The following is a 19,201-nucleotide window of genomic DNA, read 5'->3' as shown; positions in this document are numbered from 1 at the left end:
TTGCTGTAATCTTTCATTAACTTTTACCACTCAACATGGCAGTATTATGAGGAGCCCCAGAGTCTCAGACTTAATCCTCCCTGCCTGCATTGTAAGAGCAACCAAACATCCCCTTGATGATCAGGATCAATCACATCAATCAAATCCATATTTTGCCTGTTGGTCTAGTGACATGAGTCACTCAAATAGCTAGGTTGCAGTCTCAACATTCAATTCAATGGAATCATTGCTGTTTCTACTGATAGACTGATAATCAGACCTCTCAATCAGCAGAGGCCAAAATCAAGGGGATAGGAAGAAAATACTTGCAAGTTGATGTTGAATAGGCAACCCACCATTGAAGATGATGAAGGATAAGGTATGACCAACATGAATTCTGTTTAGCTCCTTCTTGCCTTCTTTTGCTGTAAAATGAGTTCCTTAGTCAGAAGCAGTATTGTGTGGGATATCATAATTATGAGTATGCCCATGAAAGTGGTGCTTGTTGAAGTGTTGCAGGCAGGGAAGGCAAATCCATACTGCAGTCCCCTCCATGATGTGAGGGGCCCAATGTAATCACTCTGCCACCAGATGGCTGGTTGGAGCCTCCCCCCACCAGAAGGAAATGGTATATATTGGGGATTTGGCACTGGCCTCTGCTCTTGGCAGGTTGGGATTGGACACAACTGTTCTGAAAGCTAGATCAGCCTTGGTGAGGGGAAGTCCATGTAATTGAGCCCATGCAGAGCCTCCATCCCTGCAACCATGGCCACTTTGTACGTGGGCCTCTGAGCAAGCTTCAGAGTGGTTGGGGAAAGAGGCTGACTGACATTCTTATACAAGTCATCTTGTTCACATGATTACTGAGAGCCTTCATCACAGTTGATGCCCTCTGTTGGGCATTTATATGGAACACAAACATATTCACACTCTGTGGCCATTCCTAGAGGTCCAACCACATATCACTTCTCCCAAACCATCTTGTCACCAAGACTACAAATTTTGGTCTTTCCAAGTCCCTAAACATCAAACACTGTAGAGCTATACCTTAGGCCATTTCTCCTTCCAAGCAAAGTGAACAACCAGATATACCACTAATTATGTTCTCAGGGAAGATTTTACTTCTTCACTGTCCTTCTGAGCTACCCGTGGGGAGCTGTGATGCCACAGCAATATGCTTCTGATTGGTGCCCTTATGCCATGCAAAACTGTACTTAAATATGTTTGAATTATCTACTCTTCAAACAACTTGTGTGATGGTTAATTTTATGTGTCAACTTGACTGGGTTAAGGGAGGCCAAATAGCTGGTAAAACATTATTTCTGGGTGTGTCTGTGTGGGTGTTTCTGGAAGGCATTTGCTTTGTGACGGGATAAAGAGATGTGCCCTTACCAACGTGGGCAGGCATCAGCCAATCTCTTAAGGGCTTGAATGGAACAAAAAGGGGAAAAGAAGGGAGCATTTACTCTTTTTGAGCTGGGACATGCGTATTTTCCTACCCTTGGACATTGGACAGAGCTCCTGGTTCCTGGGCTTTCAGACTCCAGGACTTACACCAGTGCCCCCTGGTTCTCAGGCCTTCAGACTTAGACAAAAATATACCACTGGCTTTCCTGGTTCTCCAGCTTGCAGAAAGAAGATTGTGGAACTTCTCAGCCTCCATAACCTTGTGTGAGACAATTCCTATAATAAATCTCATCCTATATTTATCTCTATATATCCTATTTGTTCTGTTTCTCCGGAGAACCCTGACTAATATGACTGGTTATAGAGAGGTCCCTATATTAGTTTGCTAGGGCTGTCATAATGAAGTACCACAGACTGGGTGACTTAAATAATAGACATTTATTTCCTCACAGTTCTGGAGGCTAGAAGTCAGAGATCGAAGTAGTGGAGTTGGTTTCTTCTGAAGGCCTTTCTCCTTGGCCGTCTTCTCCATGTGTCTTCACATGGTCTTCCCTCTGGGCCTATCTGTCCTAATCTCCTCTTCTTATAAGGACACTAGTCATGTTGGATTAGGGCCCACCAGAACGACCTCATTTAAACTTAATTACCTGTTTATAGACCTTATCTCCAAATACAGTCACATTCTGTGATACTGGGGGGTTAGGACTTCAACATATAAATTGGCAGGGACACAATTCAGTCCATAACAGTCCCCATGAAACCATAAGTGTGAGTTGAGGAAAGGAAGGCAGTGTGGCAGATGCTGACATGCTGGGAGTGAGAACCACTGCTCATGTACCTTACTTGTGTCTTCAGAACCTGCTAGAGGCCAATCCATATAGACTACGTCTATTTCAAGATCCCTCTGTATTCTTCACCAGCCAAACTGGTACATCAAACAGGGATGTGATAAGGATCACTACCCTAGAATTTTTTAAGTCTTGATGGTGGCCCTAATTTCTGTGAGTCTTCTGTGTATGCAGTATTGGTTTGGGTTTACTATTTTGAGAGTACAGCATAGTGGTTAAGAGCATGGACTCTGGATCCAGTTTCTGGCTTAAATTCCACTTCCACCAATTACTAGCTAGTGACCTTGGGCAAATTACTCAATCTTTCAATGCCTTAATTTCTTTTTCTATGAAATGTGTACAATAATAGTACCTACACTGGTAGCACTGTCTTGAGGAATAATGTGTTAATATATGTAAAGTGCTGGGAAGAGTGTCTGGCACGTAAAAGTGCTATATATGAGTTTGCTATCACTGCTATAAGTGTAAGGGAAGTTGGGTTCCAGGCTTCCACCTGGCCCTTCCTAACAGAAGAATTCTCACTCCACAGGTCAGGGAGCCCATTGGGGTGTTTTGCCAGTTGCTGGTTATATCTATTACAATTGTAAACACAGGAACTGGGGAAATTACCACAGAGTAAGTTTCTATACCCACTGGCCCCACCATGAGTTGGATTTAGGCCAATACTCCATTTATCATTTGACCTTCATTAGCCTTCACTGTGGGCAATAGTGTTGCTCTGAGTCCCCAGGATGAGTGTTAAATCAGAGCCATTGTCCAATAATCCCTGGAGAGTGTGTGGATTTGTATTTCTCCTCTCAACAGTTACCTTGGGAAATTGCTGCAGGTCCTTTTGGGGATAGCTAGGAAAATTTACAGTACATAATTACAACGTTATCATAGCATCCTTTCTCATGGTACTCAGTCTCTCCTTCATCCGAGGGACTCTGGGTATATGACCTGAGGGGCTGGAAGAGTCTTATCATAGCCAACCAACTTTCTGTTTGCCAGAATTCTTTGGTTAAAAGGGTCATGCTTCTGTTTCAGTCCTAGGGTCCCCATGATCAAGTAATCACCACCAAAGATCACTGTGGACCAGACCATTTTGATTACCACTCTGCTCTATAGCTCTGCTCTGGGTCCTGGTTGTCAGTTAGCTCTTGCTGCAAAACAAACCACTCAAAGCTTAGAGGCTTAAAACAACCACCATTTAATGAACAATCGTTGGGAATTGGCAATTTGGGCTGAGTTCAGCTGGGCTATTCTTCTCCTGGTGTCAGCTGAATTCTCATGTGTCTGTGGTCAGCTGCTGCTGGTGATCTTGGTGACACTACTTATACACGTTGGCTGGCCCTCAGTTGGGGCTACAAGGATGATTGGGGCATGAGTCTCATCATCCAGTTTGTTCACATGGTGGCAGTAGGTTTCCAAGACTAGCAAGAGTGCAGGCCCCAATGCATAGACACTTTTCTAGCTTTTGCTCACTCTGTTTTTGCCAATGTCTCATTGACCAAAGCAAGTCACATGGTAGATTCGAGAAAAAATAGGCCACCTCTTGCGGAGTGGATCTGCAATGTCAATGCAAAGTTATGGATTCAGGCAGGGGAAACATTTGTGGTAATTTTTACACTCTATCACAGGCATCAGTCCTCCTCCCCCATTCTGGAGCCCTAGCCCTAGCCCTTTTTAGGCATATCACTCAATTTCTTTAGAGAAACACTGCTTCAGGACCCAGGAAATAAATTCCTCCACTAGGTGGGGGGGCTGGGAGGTGGTAGAAGTGAACTTATTCAGCCATTTTTCAAATAGTTTTTTTTTTCAAACGATCATCTCTTTTATGTCATCCTCCTGATTCCACTCTCCATACCTGGAGAGTGGGGGTGTTTCTTTCACAAAAATGGCTCCTGCTTCTGCTGCAGGCTTTTCCTGAGATTTGTTGGGCTGTGGTGCCCTCCACTATGATTTATTCTTTAGTTTGAGCCAATCTTCATTCATTCCAGAAGTTTTTCAAGCTCTTCGGTCCTTTATTTTCACCCCTTCCACTAATTTTATGAATGAATTTATTTTGCACTTCTTTATAATTGTTTCTATTTGTTTTGGAAAGGTAAACACCTGTGTTAAATTCAGTGTCTTCTATTACAAAAGCCTCTGATTAAATTTAAATCTACTATCTCTAGACCAATGTAGCAGTTAAAAAATATATTCCTCCCACATATATTGAGAGTGGGTGATTCAGATAGAAGAATCAAGGTATATGCACTCTATTGTGGGAAAGAAGAGCCAGAAGACTCGTATAATTTCCCAAAGACAATAACTTCAGCCTATTACCACTATTTTATATTTGGTGTGTGGTGTGAGGGAGGAGGAGGCATTTCCTTCACTTAATGCATTATGTCAGGCCGTTTTGTCTAATCTATGCTTCTCCAAAGAGCTATGGTTGAAATTTTATCATTTTCATGCTGCTTGTGCTGTTCTGCCCGCCTTAGGCAAAAATTTTAATACATAAATGAGCAAAGTGGCCAGAACCTGGACAGCCTGAGGGGCAGCGAGACATGGAGAGGGGAAAGCTGCCTAACTCTCCTTTTCCTCACTGTTGCCACTGCTCCTGGGGTCTTCAGGACCCTTTTTATTTATTTTTAATTTTTTAATCAGTGGGTCCTTTTTCTGGTGAGGAATACTGGCCCTGAGCTAACATCTGTTGCCAATCTTCCTCCTTTTGCTTGAGGAAGATTGTTGCTGAGCTAACATCTTTGCCAATCCTCCTCTATTTTTTGTATGTGGGACGCCGCCAGAGCATGGCTTGATGAATGGTGTGTAGGTCCATGCCGGGATCTGAACCCCCGAAACCCTGGGCCACCGCTGAAACAGAGCATACAAACTTAACCACTATGCCATCCCTGGAGGGATGGCCCCCTCCAGGACCCTTTAGTCTGTGTGTTAGTTGTACGCCCTTCAACTGCCCACCAGTCATCTGCTCCACCTGGCCCTCCTTCCTTTTGACACCACTATGAACGACCAATAAACATAACACTCAGCCTCAACAGTAATCAAATACAAGCAAATTAAAATAATTAGAATAATGCTTTTATTTTAGATTAGCAGTAATAAAATAATGCATAACAATATGCACAAAGGTGTGGAGAAATCGACAGCCTCATATACTGCCTGAGAGAGTGGAAATTGCTACAACCTTTTTTTACACGGGAATTGAAAATACTGATTAAAATTAAGACTGCAAAACTTTTGACAGAGTAGTTCCTTTCATACAAATGTGCAAAGATATATGCACATACAAATAATGTCTAACCTTGCTAGTAATCAAAATATGCACATTAAAACAGTGAGATATCTTTTCCAACTATCAGAATGTCCAAGATTTAAAAGAACCTCAATACTCATTATTAGGAAAGTTGAGGGTGTTCATGGATACATCAGTACAAGCTGTGTGGAAGGCAGTTTGACAATCTGTAACAAAATCCTTAAACAGATGAAAACCTTTTGATCCAAGAATTCCACCTCTCAAACTGTATCCCAGGGAAATAGAGGAGTGTGCAAAGATATGCATGCAAGGATATAAATCTCAAAATCGTTTATGATCATGAAAAATTTGAAACTATCAGTTAATTATTGGCCATCCATTAAGAATAATACATAGCCCATAAGGTATCAATACAGAAAGATATGCAAGATATATCACTATGTTTAAAAGCAATTGTCTGGGCAGTAGGTTTATATGATTCCATTTTTATTTTATGATTTGTGTGTGATATATGTATATATACTTTGCTTATTAATATATGTAAATAATTGGTAAAAACATATACCGACCTGTTAATAGTCTTTCTTTCTTGGGGTTGTGATCCTAGGAATTTTACTCTTCTCATAATATGTATTTATAATGTTTTACAAGCAATCAGTGAAACAACATTGAAAAATTAAGAACTTTAGAAAAGTTGCTAAGCTTCATTGATAAATGAATGCAAATTAGAAGAATAATGAGACGTAATTATTGCCTATCATAGTGGCGAAAAAAAATCCAAGATCAATGCTCAATGTTGTATAGAGCCCTGGTCTCTAAAATTTTTGATCAACCATATTTATTAGTAAAACTATCTCCAACACTAAATATATATGTTTATGTGACTTTTTATAAGATGGGATCACATTATTCATACTCTTCTGCCGCTTGTAAACTCATGTGTACAAGGATGTTCACTGCAACAATTTTTGGCATAAGAAAACTGGAAACATTCACAATGTCCATCATTAGGGGACTGGTTAAATAAATTATTGAACATTATTAGTCAACATGTATATTGGTGTAACAATTGGTCATCAAAGAGAGGGAGGTAGGTGTACCTTATTGCCATGGTAAAAGCAACCTACCAAGTCAGGAGGTATATAAAGGAAACGGAAGAGTAGTTCACGGCGGGGGTGGGGTGGGGAATGTGAAGCTACTCAGGGAATTTGCTTTCCATTGTTCTAAGTGTGCTGTTGAAAGTTTCTAAAAACTGGTTTGTATAACTTTTCCCACTAGAATACTAAAGTCGTAAAAGAAAAATAAAAAGGTTGCTTGAATCATTAAAACAACGTACACGTTAAAGTTCAGAAAGTTAGTAGGTTTTGTATATTTGCACTAGCTCAGTTAAGGATTGTAAAAGTTCCTAGAGGGATTTGAGGGAACAGGAAATCTGTTCACGCTTCTAACCTGCTCAAGATCATGCTTATGAAAGAAATGTTCCAATGTTTTGCGGAAATTTCGTTTTGCTTCCGTTAAAAATTTTAAATTAAGAAGAAAAAGGAACGCCGGGGTCGGGAAGTTAGGTCTCCCGGGTAAGCCGCGCGCCCCTCCCCACTCCGGTTCCCCATCTTTCCCCCGTGCACCCTTCCCCGTCTCAGGGCCCACGATATCGGGCGCCCCTCCAAGCCCCCTACCGCGGGGCTCCCTTGGCCCGGGGGCAACTTAGCATGGTGAGCCCCCCCGAAGGGGCACCAGCGATCACTGTGACACAAGCGCTGCAGGGGAAGGAGGGCGCCCTCCGCGCAGCGCAGCTCGCATCTGCGGCCGCCCATTCGGCCTCCCGCACCGATTCCCCCCGCGTGCGTCCCTCTGTCCGTCGGTCGGTGGTTCCGCGGAGCCGGCTGGGGGCCCGGGGCTCCGGGCACGGTACGGGAAGCTCCGCCAGCCCGATGGCGGCGGCGGCCCTGTCGGGCCCGGCGGTGCGGCTGTCGCGCTCGGTGGCGGCCCGCGGCTCCGACGGCGCCTTCTGCAAGGGGCTCACGCGCACGCTGCTCTCCTTCTTCCACCTGGCCTGGCGGCTGCGCATGAACTTCCCCTACTTCTACGTCGTGGCCTCCGTGATGCTCAACGTCCGCCTGCAGATACATATTTAGAGCAACTAACTTGGGGACATGGGTGGGTGTGTGTGTGTGTGTGTGTGTGGGTGTCAGTAACTAACTTGGGGACATGGGTGTGTGTGTGTGTGTGTGTGTGAGTAACTAACTTGGGGACATGGGGTGTGTGTGTGTGTGTGTGTGTGTGTGTCCCGGGCAGCATGGCTGCCTTCCACCCACCAGCTCACCGCCCTAGAGCAAAGCAACCAGCTCCCCTCGCACCTGCGGACTGGCCCGTCTGTCTTTCCATTGCCTCCTCTTCTAATAGAAATGGGCCAGTAGAATCATGATTTGCGGAATGCCTGCAGTATAACCAAAAAAGCCTGAGATATAACGAAAAGTGGACTCTCAAGGAAATAGAGAATTCAAGGACCAGAAAAGAACTTAGAAATCTGAAAATCCTCAAAATATTTGAGAAGTGCTTGCATCCATAAAACAAAAGACAGCACGAACTTCAGGAAATGACAATGGGCACAGGATGCCCCAAGGAAAAAAGGAAAGGTTGCTAACAAGTTAAATAAAGAGCAACTGTACAGGAATGGCCCCAATCGGAGGCCAATCTTCCAAATTAGAATAAGACTAATAGACTTCCAACTGAAGGGAATGAATTCTCAGCAACAGATGGATGGAGTTTGCAGCTGGAGGAAATCAATAACATGACCTGGAAGGCATACATTTCTTCATCCCAAAAGAAACACAATGGCAAACAGAAACTACAGGGGAAACAAAGATTTCAAACTACATGGAAAGCATGCTATAAAAGTGACCTCAGATGGGGCCTGCTTGTGAACTGTAGCCAGGAGCAAGAGACGGAATCAGCTCGATCGTTGGCCGTGGACCAAGACTCTGCAGGCACAGATGAGAAAATCCAATTGTAGCATCCCACTTTGCTACTCAGTGAACAGTACTTAAATAACACTGCAATGGAAATATTAGTTACGGTTTCCGTTTTTAGAGTGAATCTCTAGGAAAAGCAGGGAAGACTTCATTGTGGTTAGAGAGCAGATGGGAATGTTCCCAACTTTGACAGTGTGCGAGGACACGCAGCAAGTTGGCAGGCAGCGGGCAGGAAATGGAACAGGGGTGTTCTTCTCATGAGGCAGGAAGCCCAGGTACTGTCTCCAGTTGAAAGAATAAGACAGGTTTACGGATCATATTAGTAAAGTGAACAAGGACACCAACAGAAGAGTGAGAAGTAGTGACACAAGCAGACCGAGGGGGAAGAGAGCCAAGGGGACTGCTGGAGTCAGCAGAAAAGGCCTCACGTCACCAAGTCAACAAGTTGTAATAAAAGCACGTTATTGAGAAAAATGGAGGTAACCTCTCAACAGACGTGTCAAGTTTTTGCCTCTGGGTTGGAGAACAGAGAGTGCAGAAGGATGGGCAGGATTCACTGCTTTTCATTATGCGCCCTTTTGTACTATTTGATTTTTTAAAAAACTATACATGCATGTATTGCTTTGATTAAAAATTAAAACTATTAAAAATGAATTTACTGCAATTAGAAGGAAATTTGGGAGGGGCATTGCGGAGTGGCACACAAGGCCGGGTAGATTCTGCCTTCCTGCCTTTCTGCAATAGTGTATGAGGTCCTTAAATGTTCCTGAGTCATCACATGAAATATGACTTCCATGCTTTCCAAGCAACTCATAGACCACGAAGAAATGCTTCAAAACTAGAAATGGCCGGTAATCCTCAGTTAGCCCAGAGCTTGTTCACTCTATGAAACTTTGCATCACCAAACCTCTGTGATGTCATACTTAAGGTAAAAACCAAACAAAAAATGTGATTAATTTTTGAAAACTTAAAAATTGGACAAGCGCCCCGTGGTGTTTATACAAGGTTCTCACATTTTAGTGTTGGTCATAATAGCAAGACAGTGGGGGTCACGCGTGCGCCGTGAGGCCGAACATCCACCACAATAACCAAAGTGCACACTCTAAGCAGGGTGGGGTGCTGCCTGATGCTAAGCGTATGCAGGAACTGGTAGAACATCACAGAGGAAGGGGTCAGACTCAGGCTAGAACTCCACTGTCCCCTGACCTCCATAGCACCCCCTCCACCCTGTGTAGCTACTACTGCAGGGCTGTGCTGGGTCCATGGCACAAGCGTTGACTTAGAGGCACTTTCCAATGAGGCTCTGAGAGGTCTGGGGCTGTCCTGCTCCCCGTGGCGAGTTGCCAGGCTCAGGGGGTGCAGGTGCTCCCTGGGGAAGGCCAAGAGGAGGGTTCCCCAGTGTTAGAGCAGATTCCTCTGCATGTGGATTAGTCCGCTCAACTGCCGTAACCAATACCACAGACTGGGGGGCTTAAACAGCAGACCCCGACTTTCTTATAGTTCTGAAGACCGGAAGTGCAAGATCAAGGTGCCAGCAGGGTTGGTTTCTGCTGAGGCCTCTCTTCCTGGCTTTCAAAAGGCCACCTTCTCACTGTGTGCTCACTTGGCCTTTCTTTTCTGTGCGTGTAGCGAGAGAGAGCTGCTGTCCCTTCCTCCTCTTACAGGGACACTAGTCCTGTCCGAATAGGGTCCCACCCTTATGGCCTCACTTAACCTTAATGCCGTCCCTAAAGGCCCCATGTCCAAATTCAGGCACACTGGGAGTTAGGGTTTCCCCACATGAATTTGGTGGGGGGACACAACTCAGTCCATAACAGCAGGTGAGATGGTCCCCAGATGTCTCTTGTGGTAATAATATCCCCCTTGCTGCTGATGATAACTGCCACCTCTGGACTGATCTATTACTGGCTCCCTCCACCACACTGCAAAGCAGAGAGCACATTTGAATGGCACCTGCTTCTCACTGGCATCCTCAGCCCAGAGAGAACAGCCAGCAGAAGTGTTTTTGAAAGCTTCTGATGCTTCCCTCACCCACCAGTTTCTCGAGGCAAGGGTTCCAGGACAGACGTTTGACTTTCTTTGGAGGGCAAAGGTAGGGAGGGAATGGGTGGATGCTCATGATGTCCAATACGGTATTCTCATGTTGAGAAGTTTCGAATGTTTCCCCTACATGGTGCCAGTGGGCTTCCAGCCTGTCAATGCCACATGTCACAGGCCAGCATCTGGTCCAGGTTTGCATTAGGCCACCCAGAAAACAGAATTACAGCCTGCTGCCTGAGCCCAGCAGAGTGAATACACTTCATAAATGCCTACTACTCGTTCTGTGTTTAACTCCATTCCTTGGTGGACACTGCATCTCACTTCCCATCCCTGGATAAATTCCTTAAGTCAATCTAGAAGGATGACAGCATCTACGGATAGTGGATATTATCCTCTCCATGAAGTGGCCCCTCCCCCTCCACACAGAAACACACTGGTCCCTTGGAATAGAATAGACAGCAAGTATTGACTCACAGCATGAAAATGATGATTTAATCCTTCTCAGTGGATCTGGAATGACCCACCTTCACACACTAAGCATTTTACCTTCTCTCCTGGGTGGGGGGGATCAAGGGGTTACCAGTATTTGACTTCAATGCCCATTGCCCCCCACAATGATTAGCGCAAGCTAATCACGATTCTACCATTCCCTTTGTCAGCGAAGGGAAAAGAAAACAATGGGGATGTGATCCCCTTAGGGCCAGCGAAGTGGGAAAAGTGCACTAGGGTGCCTCTGATAAAGGGCTCCTCTCTCCTAAGAAGTCAGTGCAGGGCAGGGTGTTCCTTTTTGTTGCCTGTGGAAATTGTCAGATCTGGATGTGGCCCCAGGGAACTGCTGTAGCCATCTTCCCAGAGCCTGATAGTAAAGCCAAGTCATAGAGAATGACAGAGCCAAGGGAATCACAAAGTAGGGGAGCTGGAGCCCTGTGTCTGGAGCCTGCCGTATCTCTGGACTTCTCTCCTGCTGACTCTAAAGAAAGGGAAGCTCTTACTAAGTGTGTAACAGGCATTTGAAGTGCACATGTGCATTCCCTGTGTGTGTGTGTGTGTGTGTGTGTGATGCTATATCTCGCCCAACAGAAATTAGTAGAGTTGCCAAAGTCAACTATTAACCATCATCCCAACTGTCATTTATTCATTGAAGGAGTTTAGTGAGAAAAAATCAGATGATCAGATGGTGAAAGTGAGGCTGAGGAAGGGGAGGGAACTCCCCAAGGTCACTTTGGAAGTTAGTAGCAGATACAAGACTACAACTCTGGTATCGGCCTGGGAGAGTCTGAAACTCTCCAAATATTCTAGGATTCTAATGAAGAACAGTTGGGACAAGAGAAAAGGTTCTCGAAATGACTGGATTTCAAAAGGCATCTCTCTAAAGAGCCCTTCATCAGATATATTTTTAAAAGTATTCCTTCTCAAGGAATATATCAACTGAGAGCGGGTTTGGGGAAAGCGGTTGTCTCAGCCAGACATATGTCTCTGCCCAAACCTTAGAACCCAGGAGATGGTACTGTGGGCAGAGTAATTGGCTTCTAGGCCACAACAGGCTCTATGGGAAAGGTACTGCTGCCCCTCACCTCTCCTTTCCCAACCTAGACTTCATCTTCCCTCAGTCCTCCTCTTCCCAGGCTGGCAACCTGGCCTCTGAGGAATCCACAGACACAGTCTAGGCGCTGCTTGCTCCAAGGCACCATATCATGACAGACACTCATTTGACTCAAGTGTTGTATTTTCATGCTCAAATTCAACCAGTCATTGTTCAACTTCTGCCTGTGCAGGCAGAGACTAAAACCAACAAATACACTGCCATCTAGAGGTCATTTACATCAGAGGACAGAGGGTTCAGACATTACCGGCTCTGTGTTCACACTAGGGTGATTCAATTCCCTATGGGCACCTCACTTTCCTCCCCTGTAAACGGAGGCTGTTGCCCTACATTGGGAGTTCCCCACTCAGCTCCACAAAGCATGCATGCCCTTAGTGGTTCATCATTAGCATTGCTCATCAGAATTACCTATGATCTTTGAAAATATACACATGCCCAGGTTTACCCCTAGATATTCCTGTTCAGGAAGTGTGGAGCACTGGACACACGCATAAAAGAGAGAGAAAACACATTCCACAGGTGCTTCCAAAGCACTCCCCGGGGAAGGAACCTGTGATGTTAGATGTTAATAGATGCTCCTCAGTCTAGGGCTCTGGAAGCCTTCAATAGTCTTTTTCTGTAAATTTTTTTATTGAGGTCACATTGGCTTATAACATTGTGTAAATTTCAGAATTACATTATTATATGTCAATTTCTGTATGGACTGTACCATGTTCACCACCAAATGTCTAGTTTCCATTCATCACCATACACATGTGCCCTTTTACCACTTTTGCCCTCCCTCCACTGTCTATCGCTCTGGTAACCACCAATCTCTTCTCTTTATGTGTTTGTTTATCTTCCAGATGTGAGTAAAATCATACAGTATTTGTCTTTCTCTGTCTGACTTAATTCGCTTAGCGTAATGTCCTCAAGCTCCATCCATATTGTTGCAAATGGCAAGATTTTGTCTTTGTTCTGGCTGAGTAATATTCCATTGTATATATACCACATCTTCTCTCTTCATTCACTTTTTTTTTTTTTTTTAAAGATTTTATTTATTTATTTTTCCCCCAAGGCCCCAGTAGATAGTTGTATGTCGTAGTTGCACATCCTTCTAGTTGCTGTATGTGGGATGCGGCCTCAGCATGGCCGGAGAAGCGGTGTGTCGGTGCTCGCCCGGGATCCGAACCCGGGCCGCCAGCAGCGGAGCGCACGCACTTAACCACTAAGCCACGGGGCCGGCCCTCTTCATTCACCTTTTGATGGGCAGTTGGGTAGCTTCCAAGTCTTTGCTATTGTGAATAATTATGTGATGAAGATAGAGCTGCATATATCTTTTTTTTCTTCGGTGAGAAAGATTAGCCCTGAGCTAACATCTGTTGCCAATCTTCCTCTTTTTGCTGAGGAAGATTGACCCTGAGCTAACATCTGTGCCCATCTTCCTCTATTTTACATGTGGGACGCCACCACAGCATGGCTTGATGAGCAGTGCATAGGTCCATGCCTAATATCTGAACCTGGGAACGCTGGGCCGCTGAAGCGGAGTACACAAACAACCACTTTGCCACCAGGCTGGCCCCTGCATATATCTTTTTGAATTAGTGTTTTCATGTTCTTTGGATAAATACCCAGTAGTGGAATAGCTGGATTATATGGTAATTCTATTCTTAATCTTTGGAGGAATCTTCATGCTGTTTTCCATAGTGACTGTACCAGTTCACATTCCCACCAGCAGTGTGTCAGGGTTCCCTTTTCTCCACATCCTCTCCAATACTTGTTAGTTCTTGTCTCTTTAATAATAACCATTCTGACGGGTGTGAGGTGATATCTCATTGTAGTTTTGATTTTCATTTCCCTAGTAATTTGTGATGTTGAACATCTTTTCATGTGCCTGTTGGCCATCTGAATATCTTCTTTGGAAAAAGATCTGTTCATATCCCCTGCCCATTTTTGATCAGGTTGTTCATATTTTGTTGTTGAGTTGTATGAGTTCTTCACATATTTTAGAAATTAACTCCTTGTCAGATATAAGATTTGGAAATATTTTCTTCCAGTTGGTGGGTTGTCTTTTCATTTTGTTCATGGTTTCCTTTGCCATGCAGAAGCTTTTTAGTTTGATGTAGTCCCATTTGTTTATTTTATTTTTTTGTTTCCATTGCCTGAGGAGACCTGGCATTCTAATCTATATCCTGGATCTCCAAGAGGTGTTAATATTATGCAGATATATAATCTATATCTGGATCTCTCAAGTTGTTTTACCCTAGAACCAACACCTATAATAGTCCAGGCACACCAGTGTTTCTGAGATCCCAGTTAAAAAAAAAACCTAGATTAGGTGTCTTAGTCAGCTCAGGCTGCCAAAACAAAATACCAATGACTGTGTAGCTTAAACAACAGAAATTTATTTCTCACAGTTCTGGAGGCTGCGAAGTCCAAGATCAAGGCGCCGGCCAATGTGGTTCCTGGTGAGAGCTCTCTTCCTAGATTGCAGATGACTGCCTTCTAGCTATGTCCTCACATGGCCTTTCCTGGATGTGTAAAGGCAGGGAGAGAGCTCTATTACTTCCTCTATCTCTTACTCTCCCTATAAGGCCACCAATGCTATCAGATGAGGACTCCACTCTCATGGCCTCATTTAACCTCAATTATCTCCAAAAAGCCCCATCTCCAGATACAATAACGTTCCGGTTAGGGCTTCAACATATGAATTTGGGGGGGACAAAAGTCAGCTTATAGCATTGTGAGATGTCCAAGGCCACTCTGAGTCTACATCCTAAGATGCGTAGGGAACTCTTTTCTTTTGAGGAATTGTTTCCCATCGGAAAACAGCATAGATGACCTCACAGGGGTGTATTTTTAAAGTGTCCTTAGCTCCTCCAATGAAAGATATTGCAAAGAACAAAGTCTTATGGTGATGATCAACCATTTGTGGGGTTTGTCCTTTGTACTAACATTGGAACCAAAACAGGAACCAATATTCTGAGCCTGCTCAGGCTAGTCCATACCACATTCTCACTACTAACCCAGATGGGGCCAAGCCATGGCTTATTATCATCACAAAGCAAAGTTTCATTGATCCCACATAGTGGTCTAAAACCCTAATCCGGCATCTGAACTTTGCACAACATTCGAGCTGTCGGCTACATGTTGATTTTCTCTTCCACTCTTCTGGTGGCACACACGGGATTCCTTTTATTTACTGTAAACTTAAAGTGCAAATTCACCAGTTATTTTACCCAAAAGCCCAGTTTATTCAGGAAAAGCCAAAAGAATCACAATTCGTGGTGTGCATGCTATGGCAAACTATAGGCCAAACTGGAAAACAAAGGAGAGGACCTTGGTGTTATAGAGAAAAAGGGAAAGTAAGGAGGTGCTGTTCTAAAAGAAAGTCCACTGGGGGAAAGGAACAGTTCAAGGTGGCTACAGCTTCTCATTGGCTGAGCTGCAGTGTTTCTCATTGGCTGGGGTGTTGCCAGGTGGGGAGAGAAATCTTCCTTTAATAGTAAAGTATTTGTACTTCCTCTTGGAGATGCAAGCCTAGGTCTCTTCCTGGTTGGAGTAATCCGTGATGTATGATAGGGCTTGAGACCTCCCCCTACAGGCATTCCCAACTCCAATTTAGTTCAGGTTTCTCTTATGTATTTCACAAATTCCTCTTAGAGTATGAAGAGGGAAGGCCGAGCTGAAATTCCACCCCCTTGCAAAGCCACAGATGGTACCTTTACACCCAGTTTTTGATTCAGTGTTCACTCCAGTGGATTAGAAGGGATTCATATACCACGGGTAAGCTCATATCCCACATAGAAACTTTGTCTCTCTATATTACTTCATGTCCTTTGATGAGCCCATGTTCTGCTTATGAGACTCTGCCCTACGTATTGGCTCTTATTTCCATATAGAGACTGTGGTATATTGATGGCAGAGAAGGCCACAGCAATTCCTCCTCTCCCTGGATGTGCAGTTTTCTGCACCGGGACTTCTCCACTCCTTCCATCAAGAGGTGGAGTCTGTTTCTCCATCCCCTGGATCTGGGCTGGCCTGTGAGTTACTTTGACCTGTAGAATGTGGTGGAGGGGATATTTGGCGATGTCTGAGCTTAGTCAAGGGGGCTTTGAAGCTTTCAATCTTGTTCTGTCAGAACCATGAGACCTCCATATCAAGAAGTGTCAGAGCCTAAATCTCCTGGGAGCTTTGAAATATATACACTCTTGAGCCACACTGCAACCAGAGCTGCCAATCATGAGGTGAGGCCAGGTACAGACACCCCTACCCCACTCTAAAGCTGCCCGGGAAATACTGACTTGCTGTCTGCCACAAAGGACAAAATGACTCCTGGACCTGTGCTGTCCATGGCCTTGCCTTCCTGGCAGCTGGGCAATGACTAGATTTTCAAGGAGGGTTGAGAAGTTCCTGAACCCCATCTTCATATTAACAGTCCACAAGCCATCCTCAGGGCAGCAAGGTGTAGATGTGGGTCTGTGCTCAATCCAACACACATGTTCCAGCCAGCTTATTGCCATTTCCTGAATTCTTGCTTCTTGCCAAAGCTGTCTTGTATATTCACTCTCACCAGAACTCTGCTGTATAAAAGCATGCATGAGGAGCCAGAGCTGAGGGGAAGGAAAGACTACACATGGTTTTCAGCCCAGGCTGTGCCCTCACATCCCATGAGAGGTAGCCCTCCCCTCACATCCCACAAGAGGCAGCCCTGCCCTCAAATCCCAGCAGAGGCAGCCCCGTCCTCACATCCCACCGGAGAGGGCCCCGCTCTCACATCCAAGCAGAGGCAGCCCCGCCCTCACATCCCACTAGAGGCGGCCCTGCCCATCTTTGCCCACAGGGTCTCTTCAGCTCTGTCTTATGCGCTCATCAACAGTGTCATATTCCACTGTAGCCTCATGGTCTATCACCAATAGCTACATACACAAATCTTCTAGATGCTACTCTGTCATTCCCATGGTACAAAGAAGGCATGTCTCCAGTGAAAGGGAGTGTGGAACAATCAATCCACTTGATGCACTAACTGGGTGGGACTGTGGTTGTGTTATCTTCCTAACACAATTCCTTTCCTTGCTTCTTCTATAAAGTTGCACTCCTGCTGCGAGTGCAAATTGGTCCAACCAAATGGGGAATCTGTTAGGTAGTATCTATCAAAGCTAACATACACATCCCTTGTGACCCAGCAATGGCAACTCAAGTTCTTTACCCCACAGAAATGTGTACAGATGTTCAACAAAACATATGTACAATAACTGACTGTGTAGAGCAGGGAAGAAGTAGAGGGACTAGTTAGGAGGCTATTAGAATAATCCAGGAGGGTGGTACATGTGGTTTGGAAAAGGGTAGCAACAGTGGAGATGCAATGATGTGGTGACATTCTGGTTGTATGTTGAAGGTAGAGCTGAGGTTTCGCTGATGGAGTTAATGTGAGGCACGAAAGAAACATAGGTGCTCAGGAGGTGACCAAGGTATTTGGGATGAACAATAAGACGGAAAAAATTGCCATTTACCAAGATGGGGAAGACATGGAAAGAGCAGATTTGGGAAGAAAAGAAAAACACAATCAATCGCTTAATAAATAAACCCTTCACAAACACTAAATAATTCTATTTAGTTTAAATAGTAAGCATATAACATCAGTGAAACTGTTTCCCTTAAATGTTCCTATACATCAAAAAATATATATATAAATTAGTAAGAGTTCTACTTAAGATTCCAACTCTGAAGTCATTATTCAACAACATATTTTGAAGTAGATCAACAGGCACCACATCGTCCTTGGGCCGAGCTCTTGTGGGAATCCATGGGGTTGACCTGCAGCGTTGTCTCATAAAAACACATGATTCATGAAAGAAACTCAAGTGAGTGCCCTTGCCCTAAGGAAATGGTGCATTATGTGCATATATGTGATTATGATGTTAGAGAAAGTAATGTAATGACCAGAGTGGTAACTCGATTTTGTGGTGTTGGTAATAGACTAAAAGCAAATGCCTCTGGTAAATATAACCCTTCTTATTTTAATCCTTTCAACATCTATGGAGAAGACTGTATGATTATCCTCTTTGGTCTCTTAATATAGAAAATTAAGAGATTTCTTCACATTCAAGCTTCCTTACATTCCCTGGCCATAGTCATCATTCTTTGAATGTGCTGCTCTGAATTATGTTGGCTAATATTTGAGGCAATATCTGCGGCCTGAGTGTCAAAAATCTCTGGTTGAGAGATGCATGACTGAGGAGGAAAAGGTTTCACAGAACCTCACTCAAGGGGCGCCTGGAGGCCAACGGTTCACTGAGGAACTCTGAGGGGCAGGTGAATGGTGGACCAGGAAGGTGTGCACCAGGCGGACCCGTCAGATCCAGACCACTTGGACCCTCCCCTCTTCACCTAGAGCAGGCCCTGCGCTCACTATGTCGATAGAGCCTGGGGGCCTCCCCTGGTCCCCAGCCTTCAACCCTGTCTCCCCCACCGTGAAAAGCCTCAACTCCGCCCCTACGATTCTGCGCCCTACTCCACTTAGACCCGTCACCGCGTCTTGCTAGTCCTCTCCATAGGGTACATATTGCACCTGCGCACTGGCGACCACTGGCTTTCTGGGTGGAGACTGCGCAGGCGCCGCGGAATGCCCATGGCCCCCGCCGCCTGGCCAAGGGCCAGCCTCCAAAGACATGAACTTCTGGTGATGGCTGGGAATGTCATGTTCAGAGTGCCAATGATATCTTGTGCTCTTTGATAAAGAGTAAAAGCTAATGACTCTGGTAAAGTCGTACCCAGTGACCTGAACTACCATCAAATGGGGAAACGGTCACAGCTTAATGTGAGACACATTCTGTAACACAAGAGAGGATAAGAAAAGGCATATAGATAAACGTCCAGCAGCAAGTGAAGAAAAAGAGAAGTGATTTGAACTCTGCATACTGATAAACTCCCTCAGGCAAGAAACGAGACACTGCAGCTCGGGCCCCTCTAGACTGGATGGCAAGAACTGTTGCTGACACCAGCAGCCCAAGACCTGTATGAAATCCCAGGAAGAGAGCCCCACCCAAACACCCAACCACTTCTGGACTGATCTTCTCTAGATCCAAGCTGGTTCCTCTACTCCTACCTTACCCTCGTCGGTATCAGGAGATCC

General features: G+C 44.8%; 1 protein-coding gene across 1 annotated transcript; it reads left to right on the top strand.

The window, feature by feature from the left end:
• The first annotated feature begins 7,403 nt into the window (after window positions 1-7,403).
• LOC101400730 (small integral membrane protein 10-like protein 2A) lies at window positions 7,404-7,607 on the top strand. Its single transcript, XM_004437342.3, has one exon. The coding sequence runs from the start codon at window positions 7,404-7,406 to the stop codon at window positions 7,605-7,607; it is 204 nt and encodes a 67-aa protein (XP_004437399.3).
• The last annotated feature ends 11,594 nt before the right edge of the window (window positions 7,608-19,201 follow it).

This window comes from Ceratotherium simum, chromosome X (assembly GCF_057802395.1).
Source record: "Ceratotherium simum simum isolate JZ-2026a chromosome X, ASM5780239v1, whole genome shotgun sequence".
Lineage (NCBI taxonomy): Eukaryota > Metazoa > Chordata > Mammalia > Perissodactyla > Rhinocerotidae > Ceratotherium > Ceratotherium simum.
The sequence above is the reverse complement of the archived record's forward strand: the minus strand, read 5'-3'. Positions and strand labels throughout refer to the sequence as shown.